The sequence below is a fragment of the Euwallacea similis genome, chromosome 3 (genome assembly GCF_039881205.1).
Source record: "Euwallacea similis isolate ESF13 chromosome 3, ESF131.1, whole genome shotgun sequence".
Classification (NCBI taxonomy): Eukaryota; Metazoa; Arthropoda; class Insecta; order Coleoptera; family Curculionidae; genus Euwallacea; species Euwallacea similis.
This window is the reverse complement of record NC_089611.1, coordinates 2154223-2167272: the sequence shown is the minus strand read 5'-3', so window position 1 is coordinate 2167272 and position 13050 is coordinate 2154223. Positions and strand designations below refer to the sequence as shown.

At 34.8% G+C, this 13050-nt stretch overlaps 2 protein-coding genes and 1 non-coding gene across 5 annotated transcripts in view; 1 reads left to right on the top strand and 2 right to left on the bottom strand.

The window, feature by feature from the left end:
- Cbp53E (Calbindin 53E) overlaps positions 1 to 13050 on the bottom strand; it is a 61578-nt gene that overhangs the window by 7877 nt on the left and 40651 nt on the right. For all 3 annotated transcript variants that reach the window (XM_066406692.1, XM_066406694.1, XM_066406693.1), the window contains one exon: positions 2601 to 2752. In XM_066406692.1, coding sequence (XP_066262789.1) covers positions 2601 to 2748 — 148 coding nt within the window. In that variant the 5' untranslated portion in view covers positions 2749 to 2752. The remainder of the gene's footprint in view (positions 1 to 2600; positions 2753 to 13050) is intronic.
- On the top strand, positions 330 to 401 carry TRNAH-GUG (transfer RNA histidin (anticodon GUG)). The gene has a single exon. It is a non-coding gene; the product is annotated as a tRNA-His (tRNA).
- Positions 5780 to 6941, bottom strand: LOC136420036 (general odorant-binding protein 56d-like). The gene is made up of 2 exons (XM_066406698.1): positions 6798 to 6941; positions 5780 to 6324 (listed from the first exon to the last, which is right to left on the bottom strand). The coding sequence occupies exons 1-2, from the start codon at positions 6855 to 6857 to the stop codon at positions 5950 to 5952; spliced, it is 435 nt and encodes a 144-aa protein (XP_066262795.1). The 5' UTR covers positions 6858 to 6941; the 3' UTR covers positions 5780 to 5949.

The following is a 13050-nucleotide window of genomic DNA, read 5'->3' as shown; positions in this document are numbered from 1 at the left end:
AAGGTTTAGCAATTTGGAGGTCTACGGAAAGATTACTTGAAATTTGCATTGTGCTGAATACTTTCAGGCAGATACTTGGAAAACCGAATATTCAAATTTTCCATTTTCAAACGGCACTTTCGATGGAAAAATCGTTTATTGAACGTTAAAAACTATGCGTATCTCCTTTTATATTGTCAGAGGTAGATTAGGTTCAATCAGTGAAAGTTTTGTGTTATTCAAGGTTATTAGATAATTTTATCGCAATTAGTGTAAATACTTTACGTAATATAGATATTATCCCGTTAAATGTAAGTGACATATGAAATTTTCCCAGTAAGTCCTCGGTAGCCGTGATCGTCTAGTGGTTAGGACCCTACGTTGTGGCCGTAGTAACCCAGGTTCGAATCCTGGTCACGGCAATGTGTAAACGTTGTCACGGTGAGGAATATTTTTTATTTATTTTTATTTTTTCTTTCACGATAAAAACATTATACACTGTGTTTTAGGATTGCATGGCGCTATTTGAGGTATGTATCCTCTAGTGCAATAAAAATCATATAAGCGTGTGTCCAATCTCAATCGGTAGCGAATTTACAGAATGTTTAAAGTTAAGAAAAAATTAGGTTTTTATTTTATTGTGCTTGATCTACTACAAAGAAAGTTTTCAAATTTTATATGCGTATTTGATAATAGGTGTTGCTTAATACGCAAGTAGATTATCCCAACTACAATACAGGGTAGTGTATTTTCTGAGCTCTTGATTCATAAAATTTCCTCGTACGTCATTGATAAATTTTAATATTTTTCTTAAGTTCTTCGATCTATTACCTGAATCTTATCTCTTTTGATTTCTGGTCGGATTCTGTTCCGTTTACTCATAAATTAATTAATTTATAAACTCGATCAAATCTACGGACCTCAGCGGTTCCCAGATTATTTTTTCGGAATTTCGAAATTCCATGATTCTTTGATTATTTTTATACCATTTTTTAAAAACTTAACTAATTTCACAGTAGGACTTATGTTAGACGAATTATACATTCGCGTGATCGAATACTGTGAAATCGGTTCAGCTTTTAAAAAATGATATAAAAAAAGGCAAAGAATGATGGAATTCCGAAAACCCTGAGGTTCGCAGATTGATTGAATTTATAAATTAATTAGTTTATGAGGAAATAAACATAATTCGACTAAAAATAAAAAAAGATCAAATTTAGTTAATAGCTTGCAGAACTTAGGAAAAATATTAAACTTCACCAGTGGCGTACCGGCAAATGTTCCTAAAAGATTTTATCGACTAAAACCTCAGAAAATACATTAGTTTGTGTAGTAGTTGGAGGCAATCTACTCTTGTGTTAAGCAGCATCTATTATCTACTACACAAATAAAATTTAGAAATTCTGTAATTTTTTCTTAACATTTAACAGCCTGTAACTCTGCCACCGATCGAGATCGGGCACATGCTGATATGAACTTTTTGTTTTATTTTGTACTAGAGAATACACACCTCAAATAGTGTCGTGAAACTCTGTAACACTCTGTATGTCCCTCATGTTACGACAGGGATTAAATAAATACCGTCAAAATTTTGGGATAATTTTCCCTTGACTCATCAATCATTTGATATCATAAATAATTTTCTTCTCTTACTAGCCTTAAAATACAATATTATTGGATGCAATGAGTGACTATAAAGTACGTTTTCTCGCTCTTTTCTTTAAATTTAAATACTATTAAATAGTCGGTTGATAAACTCAGGTCGTCAGATTTTTCAGCCATGGGGTAACCATGAAAGGTACGAGGCGGTTACAGCATTAGTTATTCGAAGAGTTCACCCTCCATTTTCATTCCAAGCACAGTCTTGACATACCTCAGATAGGGACCCTCGAAATTCACTGCCGTAATCTGGACGATTTAATTACGTTTATAGAGGAAGTTGGGGAACACCCTCTCCCAGTTTTCCGGCAGGTAAAGATTTTCAGGACAGATACTGGACAACTCAAATGAGATCCTGGAGATTTCATTTTTCAAGTCTGCTCGATGACTTCGAAATTTCACCGATCAGTATTCCTTTCTTTCTATTAGAATCAATGGGCTTGAAGATTTATTTTTGTACACAGATGCATCTAATTATCTAATATTATAGAACAACTTCTGAATATAGTAGTTTCCAAGAATAATTTAATCCTTTAGATAGTGATAGTAGATAATTTAATATTCTCACACATTGAAAAGAAACCCCTACAATCCAATCCCTATTGATACTTCAAAATTCAAAGTGCTGAACCTTAACTATCTCCGATATTTGGCCCTTATCGTAATCAAAACGTTATCTCCTATTGTTCTGTTGTTCTTCATCTATACATGGCTAAATTAAACCACCAGATTAGTGGGTAAAACTGCCTTAATAAACACAGACGTTTCATTAATTTACCTTGTTAGGCTCGCGATTGTGGCGGTTAAACCTTGTAAAATCCACTTTCTAAAACGGGCATATAATTCCTCCAGACTACCAATTTAAATAAATAATATTAACTTATTATTTGTTCCTTTTACTTGGTGATTCTTGTGATTCGCAAAAGACATTTTTTCAAGGGAAGGAGGTGAAGGAGACTTACCATCTTTATCATAATGACTCCAAACCTCCATGAACTGATTCGCAGATAACTTTTTCAATTCCCGGGAGTTAGGATCTCGGTACTGCCGCATGAAATTGGTAGCTCTTTCCAGATTAAGTCGCTTTTGGTGTTCGGCCTGGCTCGTCATTTTTCTGGAAAAGAAGTTTCATTCAAAAGTTGTAATCACTGGTTATTTTTATTTATTTATTTATTCTTTCAATTTAATTTTTTTTTTTTTTAATATTTTTTTAACAGTAGATTGTTTATGAACACAAATTCGAAGACAAACCAATTTCCTATCAAAAAATTTAGTTTTTTTATTGTTTACTTAGTATTTAACTGAGGTTGTATTGCATTTTTTACGAAATTTATAACTGTTTTTCTCAAAAACTAATTGATAGATTTTTAATCATTACACCACTGAATGTAGTTTTGGAAGACTTTGAATTTAAAGTCTCACATGATCCCTCATGCCATTTAAAATTAAAGGCAAAAAAAGCCAAAAAAAATTAAGAGGGTTGCGGTGAGGTGTATAAGGGCGAAGTTTCGGGGTTGAATTTGTTTTAATTCGTCCTGTTCAAAAACTGTTTTGAGGGGGGAGGCAACTTTGCATTGGATTACCCTGCATGTGTGATGACACAAATCATGATATTGCTCTATTTTCAACTTATCGATAACCTCGTAATCAATTCCTCGAATTTGAAATTAGTCGTGATGTTTTCACGTTACATCTATTCCGCATCCTTCTTTATTCAATAGAATAATGAAGTTAAAATACTGAGGGAACATGCCTAATTTCACCGTGATTTAGTTGATATTTCGGTGCTACAGATGGAAGAAAAACGTCTTGATCTATCCAGTTTGTTCAGCTCTGAATCCTCTCCAATTCGGTTGAAATTTCGCCTTTGAGTTTAACTCTTTTGTCATATAGTTTCGGGTACAAAAACGTCAAGCAGATAGATTTTTGTGTAAAGAGAATTCAAGTTTGCAATAAAGAAATGAACAATCAATTGTTGTTAAGCGAGTTCTAGTCTGTTAGTACTAATTCTTCAATCTAAAAAAGAGAAAAGTGAAGGTGAAAGAAGGTGTAAAAATTATCAATTTGAATATGCAAAGTGAGACTAATAGTTCATTCAACAAAGAAAGATGGATTTCGCAAATTCATGAAAAGTGGCTTACCAGCGGGACAAAATAGGAATTTTTAATTGAAAACATGTTTAATCCCCCAATAAGCCTACGCTCATTATTCTCGCTAGTCGAGGATCAAATTGAGCTTTAACGGGCTCACATTTTAATACAATATAAAAGATTTGCTTAATTACCCTATGCACATGTAGGATACCAAATTGCGACTACTTCACCATAGGCGTAGAAGGAAGATTATGTTAGGAAAAATTGAAAATAACTGCAAATTGGCGTTAGCATTGGAAAAATTGTCCAAGAAAATTTTCTCTCTATTTCTTCTTCATTGATAATTAAATTAACAAGTATTGTAGTTCTCATTATACACGATGTTCCAAAAAAGTTGTGCCAAACTTAAAGAAGTTTTAGGGGACATTACGGAGAACTATTTTTGCATAGAAACAAAAAAAATATATAATCAAGATTAAAAAAGGGGACCGTCAATTTGGTTACATAAATTCGTTCTTTGAATCATTGAATAGTGCACCTGTTGCAAGATGCGCGGATCTTGCTGCACGTAAAGAGAGGCTTCCATCATTCCTCCCAACAGTTCCTCTTGGATGACTACAGGAATTTCACACACCAACGACTTGATGTAACTCTAGAGGAAAAAATCCAAGGGGTTTAAATCGGGACTTCGCGCTGGCCACCTGATGGGTTTGCCTCTTTTGATGCATCAACTATAAAAATGTTGGTTTAGATGATCCTGCACAGCACGAGCAAAACGTGCAGGTATACGGTCATGTTGGAACCACATTTTATGCCGTATACCCATAGGAACGTGTGCATTGTCCAATGGCTTAGGAAGTACGACTTGTAGAAAATTTAGGTAGATGTTACCAGTCAGCCGAGGTGAAAACAGGAACGGGCTAATTACATAAAAAGTTACTGGAAAATACTGGCCCGCACACTAATGAGAAATTAGTTTCGATGAGCTCTGATTCATGCGGCTTGAAGATTGTGGTCCTCCCATATGTGGCTCAATTAAGTATGGCACAATCTTTATGGAACACTCTGTGTAATATTCGCCAAAGTTCACACGTTTTATCAATATCGCTATTTGCATAACTGTAATTATTATTATTATCAACAAGGGTTACTTGATGGGTGCCCGAACTTGAAAGAGCAGATAGAACAACCGTGTTTGAATATTAAATTTTTGGCATGTTGATAAGTTTTAGTGGAATTTTCAGCTTGAATGATAAGTTCTACACGAAATATACGATCATTTTTGAAGGTAGATTTTCAAATTATTACTGGAAAGATTATACAGAGAAAAATCCCCAATGATGTCGTCCTTGTAAACCGAAACTATGATAAGATCCCCACTTATATAGGTACAGGGTTTTTAAGAGGATTGAGTATGTTGCCTAATACAATTTATCCAAACGAAAAGAGAGTCTATGTCCCGTTCATTGGACCCATGCTTACAGAAAATTACGTTCAGGCGTATAAGAGAAGGCTATTATCCATCAAATCACTCATATTATTCTTGTAGATCTTATGCTCGTCAAATTCAAAGAATCTCATCTGGCTCCCTGTCAATAAAACTCATTTTCATTACACGACTATGAACAAGCACTTGATTAGAGGAGGAATTGTCGGGGAGGATTTGATGTATATTGGAAGGCTCAATTTTCAAGGGAATTTGGTTGTGGGGATGGTCCCTTTAACAACAGTCCTAATCAATAATGTCGCATTGCACTTTGTGCACAATTACGGGGTAAAATTAGTAAATTCCTATGAAGTGTTAATGTATGAAAATGAAGATAATGAATCTAACAATATAACAATAGCGACCCAGTAACCATTATCAATTAGTTATGTTTTTTACATTCTTGTCGGGTAAGAACTATGTTATGTGTTAGTTACATGGATTATCGACCCATATCGAGTTTACAGCAATTGGTACGGAACATTCTTACACTTTTCTCAGATATTTTCGAACCATCTGCTACACAACGACCTGCTTGGGTTAAAAAGAAACTACAATCAGCTTTAACCAGCAAATTTAAAATAATTATATTTTTGTATAAAAATCAAAGATACGAGAAGAGTAACAAATCATTAATTATAATAAACAAATCCCATGCTATTGTAATACTGATAAGACACTCTAAAAATCACAATAAATTATTTACTTTTTAAAACCTCCGTACACTAGAAATCAAGCCCTCTTCTCTCCCTCCTTGTTCCCCTGCTGCAATTCCGGGTGAGTATGCTCAAAGTAGCACTTGTGGATCTGGTAAACAGTGTCGCAAGGCTCTTTGCCTTTGACCTCGCATTTGTCCACGATTTCCAGGGCTTTTTTCTTATCGGCCTGAGGAGGCAGTTTGGCCTCAACCACGTCCTTTTGCACTTCCCCCTTCTCATTAACGAATCCAGCCTTCTGGTAGAAGCACTTGGTGAAGCATTTCAATGCTTGGTCTTCGGTGAACTCCCCTAAATCGGCCTTTTCGATCAGTTCCGGGTTCACTTTGGTTTCTTCGATGCAGTCTTGACGGTTTTGGATGATCTTTTTGCGCTGCTCTTCCGTGAAGTCCTATAGAAAGCGGTCGAGTGAAATGGGAATGTGGGGAAAAGTTCACATTTCACTGAGGTAAGCCCAAAAGTTACTGATATTTTCCTCCACGTTTATCGACGAGAATCAAAGAGCAATATGGCTTTGCTTTCCTTTAGGGCGAATAGCCTTGGGGCGATTTCATTAAGAAGATAATATCAATGGAAGGATTGAAATAAAGACAGATTATTGACTAGATTCGTGTTCTCTATGGAAATAATCTCCCTTATAGTGGTGAAAAGCTAGATTTAGTACGTTTAATAAAAATTATGCAATTTAGTTCCAACTAGTAAAATTCGCTCTCCATTTGAGATGTTACAAAAAATGTCAACAAATTTTTACGTTTTTTGGAAAAAAAATTTATGAGGAAATTGGTACTTATTGAAAACTGGTTCTAAGTCTCAATAACTAGTCGGTTTACCTTAAGACGAAGATTTGTGGTTTTGTCTGTTTACCTGGCATGAAATCAGGGACGCGAAAGCAAGAACGACCGAAACTTTCAACAAATGGTTCATTTTTGCACACTTTTGCTTCTAACTGCACGTGTTCAACTTCAACCTGTAATTAAATTCCCTCTTAAAAAGCAATTGTTTATATACGGTGACGGGTGGTACCGGCCTGGAGGTCGGAAATTTTGCCGTATCTCCGCACTCGAACCAGTTTATCTATTATGTTTTACATACAAAGAACCAATCGATTGTTACACCTTGTCTTGCGTGTAATGGTACTTTCCGGTTCGGTAGGATTACCTAAAAACAGAAAATATCGAGGTTTCTGTTGAACTCAAAAGAGAAAATTCTTCATTTTCCTTATTAAGTAATAGTATATTGTGCAACTAGTGCGGAAAATAACACTTCTTAAGACCCCTTTTAAAACCCTTTGCAGTGCACTCTTCTAATGCAGCCAACATTTAGAGCAAAAATTCTTCTTTTAGGTATCTATTAGAATTATAAAATAACTTTAACACCAATTAAAACTCCCTTCTAATTTGGATCAAGATTTCTCGAAAACTATGGGAGATGTCTTTAAGAACAATAAAATCTAAAATTCTTCCCATAGATAATAGAACGTAATGGAATTATAAGATGCGGGGTGTTCTATTTGAAGAATATGAGTTAAAGGTTTGTAAGTTTGAGCAAACTTTTAGAACCCATGAAAACTTCCTTCATTAATTTAGCTCTGAATTTCTCGAAAACTACTGAAGATTTCTATAGGTACGTTTATTGCTAAAATTCTTCTGACAGATAATGGAATTTAGATTATAAAATACAGGGTGTTGTATTTAAAAAGTTCCAAATAGAGGCCTGTTTTGACGAAACTTTTGAAGTTCATGAAAACCTTCCTTTTTAGTTTCGTTCGAGATGTCTGGAGAACTGATGAAGATTTCTTTGCGAATATTCACAGCAAAAAGTTTTCTTATAGATAGTAAAATCTAACGGAATTATAAAATACAGGGTGTTCTATTTTAAAAGTCCGAATTATAAACCTGCAAATTTGACCAAACTTTTGAAACCCGTGAGAGCTTTCCTTTCTAATTTGTCTTGAAATTTCTCGCAAAATGTTGCGGATTTCTGTAGGAACATTAATGGCAAAAAATCTACTTATAGTGTTCTTGTTCATTTCCAAAGCAGCTGCAGAAATTCCACATTTCGGTGAGACCAGCCAAGATAAAAAACAAAATGATACACGTTTTGTTGACGGATTTCCTAACCGGCTGTTGATGATTTTTTTTATTATTCCTCTGAGTGATTAGTTTATTATTAGATCGGGAAATTCCCGAGGCGATGGCAAAAAAGATCAATATTCAGTGAAATAATTAGCATGTCGGTTATGAGTGCATGAGGAAGATGTTGATGGCATATTGTGGTAATTTACCATAACATAAATAAACATGACTTATTTGTGTATGTGTAACAGGTCATAAACGTGATGGAAATTAAAAGGAGCAATATATTTTTTTACTTAAAAAATAGTATTGTTTCCGTTTAATATCCCTATATGATTTCTTTTGCAGGTAAATAACCTGGGAAAAACACTAGATATACAGAGCCAAAGACGAATGGTCCTTCTAAGACCTTTTCCTGCAACACCAGTTTTACAGTTGTTCCATTTCCATTTTTTTGGGCATTAAATTGTGTAATTGCATTAAAATGTCACTTTCATGTTTTCCCGATGCACTAAATATTCATGAAAATCGCTCAAACTTTACAGAACAGTTGGAGTTACTTACTCGAGGGATTTGAATTCATGGTTTTGATAATTTAGAGTGAGATTTCAGAAATCCTGACAAAGAGAAAGCGGCAACTAAACACTTGATTTGAGGAGGTTTAAAATAATCGTCTCCTGCTTTTCCGAGATATTGTATATCCTCTAAAGGCCCTGAAAGCTCATGAAAAATTAAGGGATTAAATTCAACCAAATCAATCTAATCGAGAAACTGGAATTCAGGATTTGGATAATTTAATGGTTTGAGAAATTATATTGAAAGGATATTACGAATTGAATGCATATACAATTAGTTCATTGAACCGGCATTACAACGTTATTTTCTGATTTTTCTAAGACAATAACAAACCTCAAAATCCGCGAAAAATCAGTGAAACATAGCAATTCTTGAGGGCAATTAGGAATTTTCAAATTTACCTCAGCTAGAGACCTTGTTGCTATATACTTTCCGACAATTGGAAAATCTGATAGAAGAGAGACTACAAATTAAAAAATATTTCATTTACCCGACATTAAATGTAAATTTTTTGGTATTCTGCCACCCTGATAATTCCTCAACCCTCTTTTGAACTTGGGTAATTGTAGAGGACCATTTACCACCGCCTCCAGAGATATAGACCCAACTATGTTCACTAGGGATTTCGATAATACTGGTGAATAGATGCTCTGGATTCCTTGCACGTTTTAATTGCATTTAAGGGAGCTTTTCCCAACATATAGGATTTCTTAGATATTTTTCAGGAAACCACACATTGAGGTAAAATTTTTAACGCATCTTCAGTGAAAAGTTTAAGCGATTTATAGGAAATAACTGTAGAGGGTTGCAAGGGGATTTTATCCATTGGAATGTTTATTTTACTGAGATGTAAGAAAAGCAAAAGGTCTCCGAATGGATACGTAGACGGATCATTTAGGGGTATAAAAGGCAGCTCCGTGAAGGGGCGAAATGCAGGACTTCTCACCCTTAAAACTTTATGTTTGAAGGCTTTTCTAGGCTTTTATTTGAGCCCCAAGAAAAAAAAGAACCAGATATGTTTTCTTTACTCTCGAGGTAAACATCACTAAATCAAACCTGAACTAATGCTGCAGATTATCCATTTCCTCGACGATTTCCCAAAGGAAAACTGATGACTAATCATCTTCCCCAAAACCCAAATCCCACTAACCCAGATACGCACGATACGGTCATGATAACTATTATTATTCAATTAGTTCGTACACATTTTCGAAGGTTTATACATTCACATCAATTAATCGCAAGCCCATTGTATACGTTTAATTAAATTCCCTGACAATGGAAATCAATCGTTGATTGAGATTCTGGGAAAACGGGACGATGACGACTGGGAAAAATGGAAATATTATAATTCAAACTATCACCAGAAGTTGGATATCGAGTGACCCCAAACAGCAATTTGTTACGAAGCCTTGGGACTGATAATGACCCTCATACTACAATTCAAGTAAGTATAAGTAAAGTAAATTGATAGTAATACGGGTATTTGCATGAACTAATAACAGCGAAGCATAATACCTTAATTAAGTATTCATAGACATTCATGCTCAACAGATGTGTAATTTGACTTTTATTACAACCAAAGAGCCACGTTTTTCCATTTAAAAATTGTACTTTTTTTTAAGTTTCAACGTCAAAATCTAGTATGCATACAGTCAATCAAGATTATTTTTATTTTATTTATGTCTTTTTATATATATTTATACATTTTTATATATTCTTACGTGTTTTATGCATTTTATATATTTTATTATATTTTGCATATTTCAATTAAATAAAATGTTTAGGAAGCCCAATAGAACAGATTTCTTTAGCCATGCCCACCAAATCTGCCGCTCACAGCCATATAATCAAACTCCACCAAACTGATATTTTCCAAAAATTGTTTTTTATTGTCTATTCCATTAATGAATCATCATTAAATTTGCATTAGCAACTTTACGTTCGGGTATGATTGAAAGGTTTTGCTGAAAAATTCGTGTAATTTTCACAGAATTAATTAGTGTGATTCAAAAGGATTTTAGAGACATCGAAACTGCAATTTTTTTTTAAATGAAAAACGTCACTTAAAATCGTTTTTTAATCGATGTTTTTCTTAGTTTTCCGATAATATTTGAACTATGAAGGTGGTCGTGGAGAGTTTGGTTTTAGGGGCTTGTATTGCAGTGGTGGGGGCGTTGAATCAGGTGAGTGACTAGATATATATATGAACTGCAAACTGTGTTTTAGAGTTGAGTGTTTAGTGATTAAAGACTTTTAATTAATGGAAATTTCATTAATTCTAGACAAATAGGTGAAGGGAAATTTTCGACTCGAAAAAAATGCTTTTCTATAATATACTATTATTACACTATTTTCCCTGAATAAATGAGAGGAACGAAAACGCAATAAAGGCTTCTTGACCACCTTAAAATTAGACTTTCAGAAAAACTTTAAATAAAATATTTCGGGCTGAGAAATCAGTGACGTAGTTATCTTAGTCACTTACAAGATTTTCCAAAATTTAGAAATTTTCCTCGCTTACTTTCACACCACAAAAATTTTTCTGAAAAGAACTTCATTTCTTGGGCAATTTATCACGTTCCTGGACCTAATCTTTCTTTAACTTGTAGAAATTTTGCATGAATCCTTTATGAAAAAATCAGTGGCTTATCAGTTTGTAGGAGTGGAGGCATTATCAAAAATGTTTAAATTTGTCAGTTAACTTTCAAGCCTTCACGCGAAATTCCACAGTACTAGCCTGATTTTTTAACCCCTGCACGTTTCTCTGAAATCCAGAAAAACCTACAAAAAAGCGCTGTGAAGAAATCAGTGACATGTGTTAGCTATAAATAACAGAGGTATGTGGAATAATCAGAGGCGTTTCCCTTTCCTCTCGATAGGCCGCCCTTTCGCCAGAAGACATCAGTAGATTCCTCAAATACAACAACGAATGCAAGATGCAGAGTCACGTCGCCACTCCTGAACTAATGAATTTCGTTCGTGGAATTTTTTCTGACTCTCAATCCTTGAAAAACCACATTTTCTGCATGGCCACTAAGTTACAGCTAGTCAGTAGTGATGGACACTTCCAGAGGAACGAAATTAGCCAGAAAATTGCACCCCTTTTCCAGCAGACTCCAGACGTATTTGAAAGCTTGATGGAGCGTTGCGACATGAAAAGAGAAACACCTATGGATACCGTTTATGATTCTCTAAAGTGCTTTGCCGAGAGTATAAAAGGAGCGAATGGCAACTGATTTTGTTGTTTGAATAAAATAAAAAAATCAAATACGGAGAAGAAAGTTTTAATGGTTTTGGTGACCGGTAAATGCCAGCACGAAAGTAACAAATTGTGCTGTAGTTCCTATCAGACTTTTTCCAATAACTCTCTTTGCCAGACAGAGGGGAAAAATAAATAAATTCTGAACCGTAAATCTAAAGAGCAATATCCGTTTGAGTCTGGATAAATCCAGGAATATCTCTGTGCTAAACGTTTTTTGTTTTATTTGTTGTTTGCTTATGCTAATACATACATACTTTTCCAGGAGAATTAAGTCCTAAAGATTCGCATTTTTGGGTAATAAAGCGAAATTGGTGATAGAGATTTTACAAAAGGACTTTTCATGTAAGTATATCAAGTTCGATGAACTTGAACACGGACTTGAACTTGTCCTGTTGTCAAGTATTACCCAGAAGACGAAGACAAATAAGGGCTGGAGAGCGTGCACTTTTAACAAGCATCCCAATCAATAGTTTTAAGGTGAAAAGAACAGGTCCAGAATAAGGTCAGTTTTCTATCTAAATGTAATCAGGGGGTGATTGACATTTTGCCTGGAATCCCCTGGCGAAGGCCTTAATTAATTTAAAAAAACCGGGGCGATTTTGAGAAACTTGAGAAATCATCTGAATAAATTTGAATAGTGAAATAACTGAGTTATGAAGAAACACAAATTTCTGAAATGAATTATGAACAAAATTTGACGGTTGAAGCTTTTTGTCAGAAGTCTCGGCCTTATTTAAAGCCCTTCTTCATGCATATTTTACGGCCCTTGTCGGCCTAACAATACCACCATCAACCTCAAACTCCATTTTTCTTTCACTCCTCAAGGCGTCTTTTCCACATAAATATCCATACAGGTAGGAGATATTTCCAAAGAAAAAATTAATCCTCCATCGTCCATCAAGCCTTTCTATCCCTTTACGGTATTCCAGATAGCAATTTATTTCGCTTTCCAGTTGGGAGCTTATTCCAGGCAAAAAGCAGAAAATAAGCAGGAAATCATAAAGGAAAGCTCCTAGGACGAAGTTTCCACAAGGCGTGGTTTTGGAGATTTTCAGGGAGAACTTTCTCTGATTTTAGCAATCTTAGATTATTTTCGTGGTTGCGGAAGAAAGTCTAGATTTTTTGCAATTTCAAATCCAACTTTGGAGTTCACTTTGCTCAGACTTCGCATCCATGCGTTTCTCAACACCACTGCAAATGT

Excerpts from the sequence above, each read along its gene's own strand:
- LOC136420036 (XM_066406698.1), bottom strand. The coding sequence starts at position 6,857 with ATGAACCATTTGTTGAAAGTTTCGGTCGTTCTTGCTTTCGCGTCCCTG. Across the intron at positions 6,325-6,797 it reads CGTCCCTGATTTCATGCCAG|GACTTCACGGAAGAGCAGCG; the intron begins GTAAACAGACAA and ends CGCTTTCTATAG.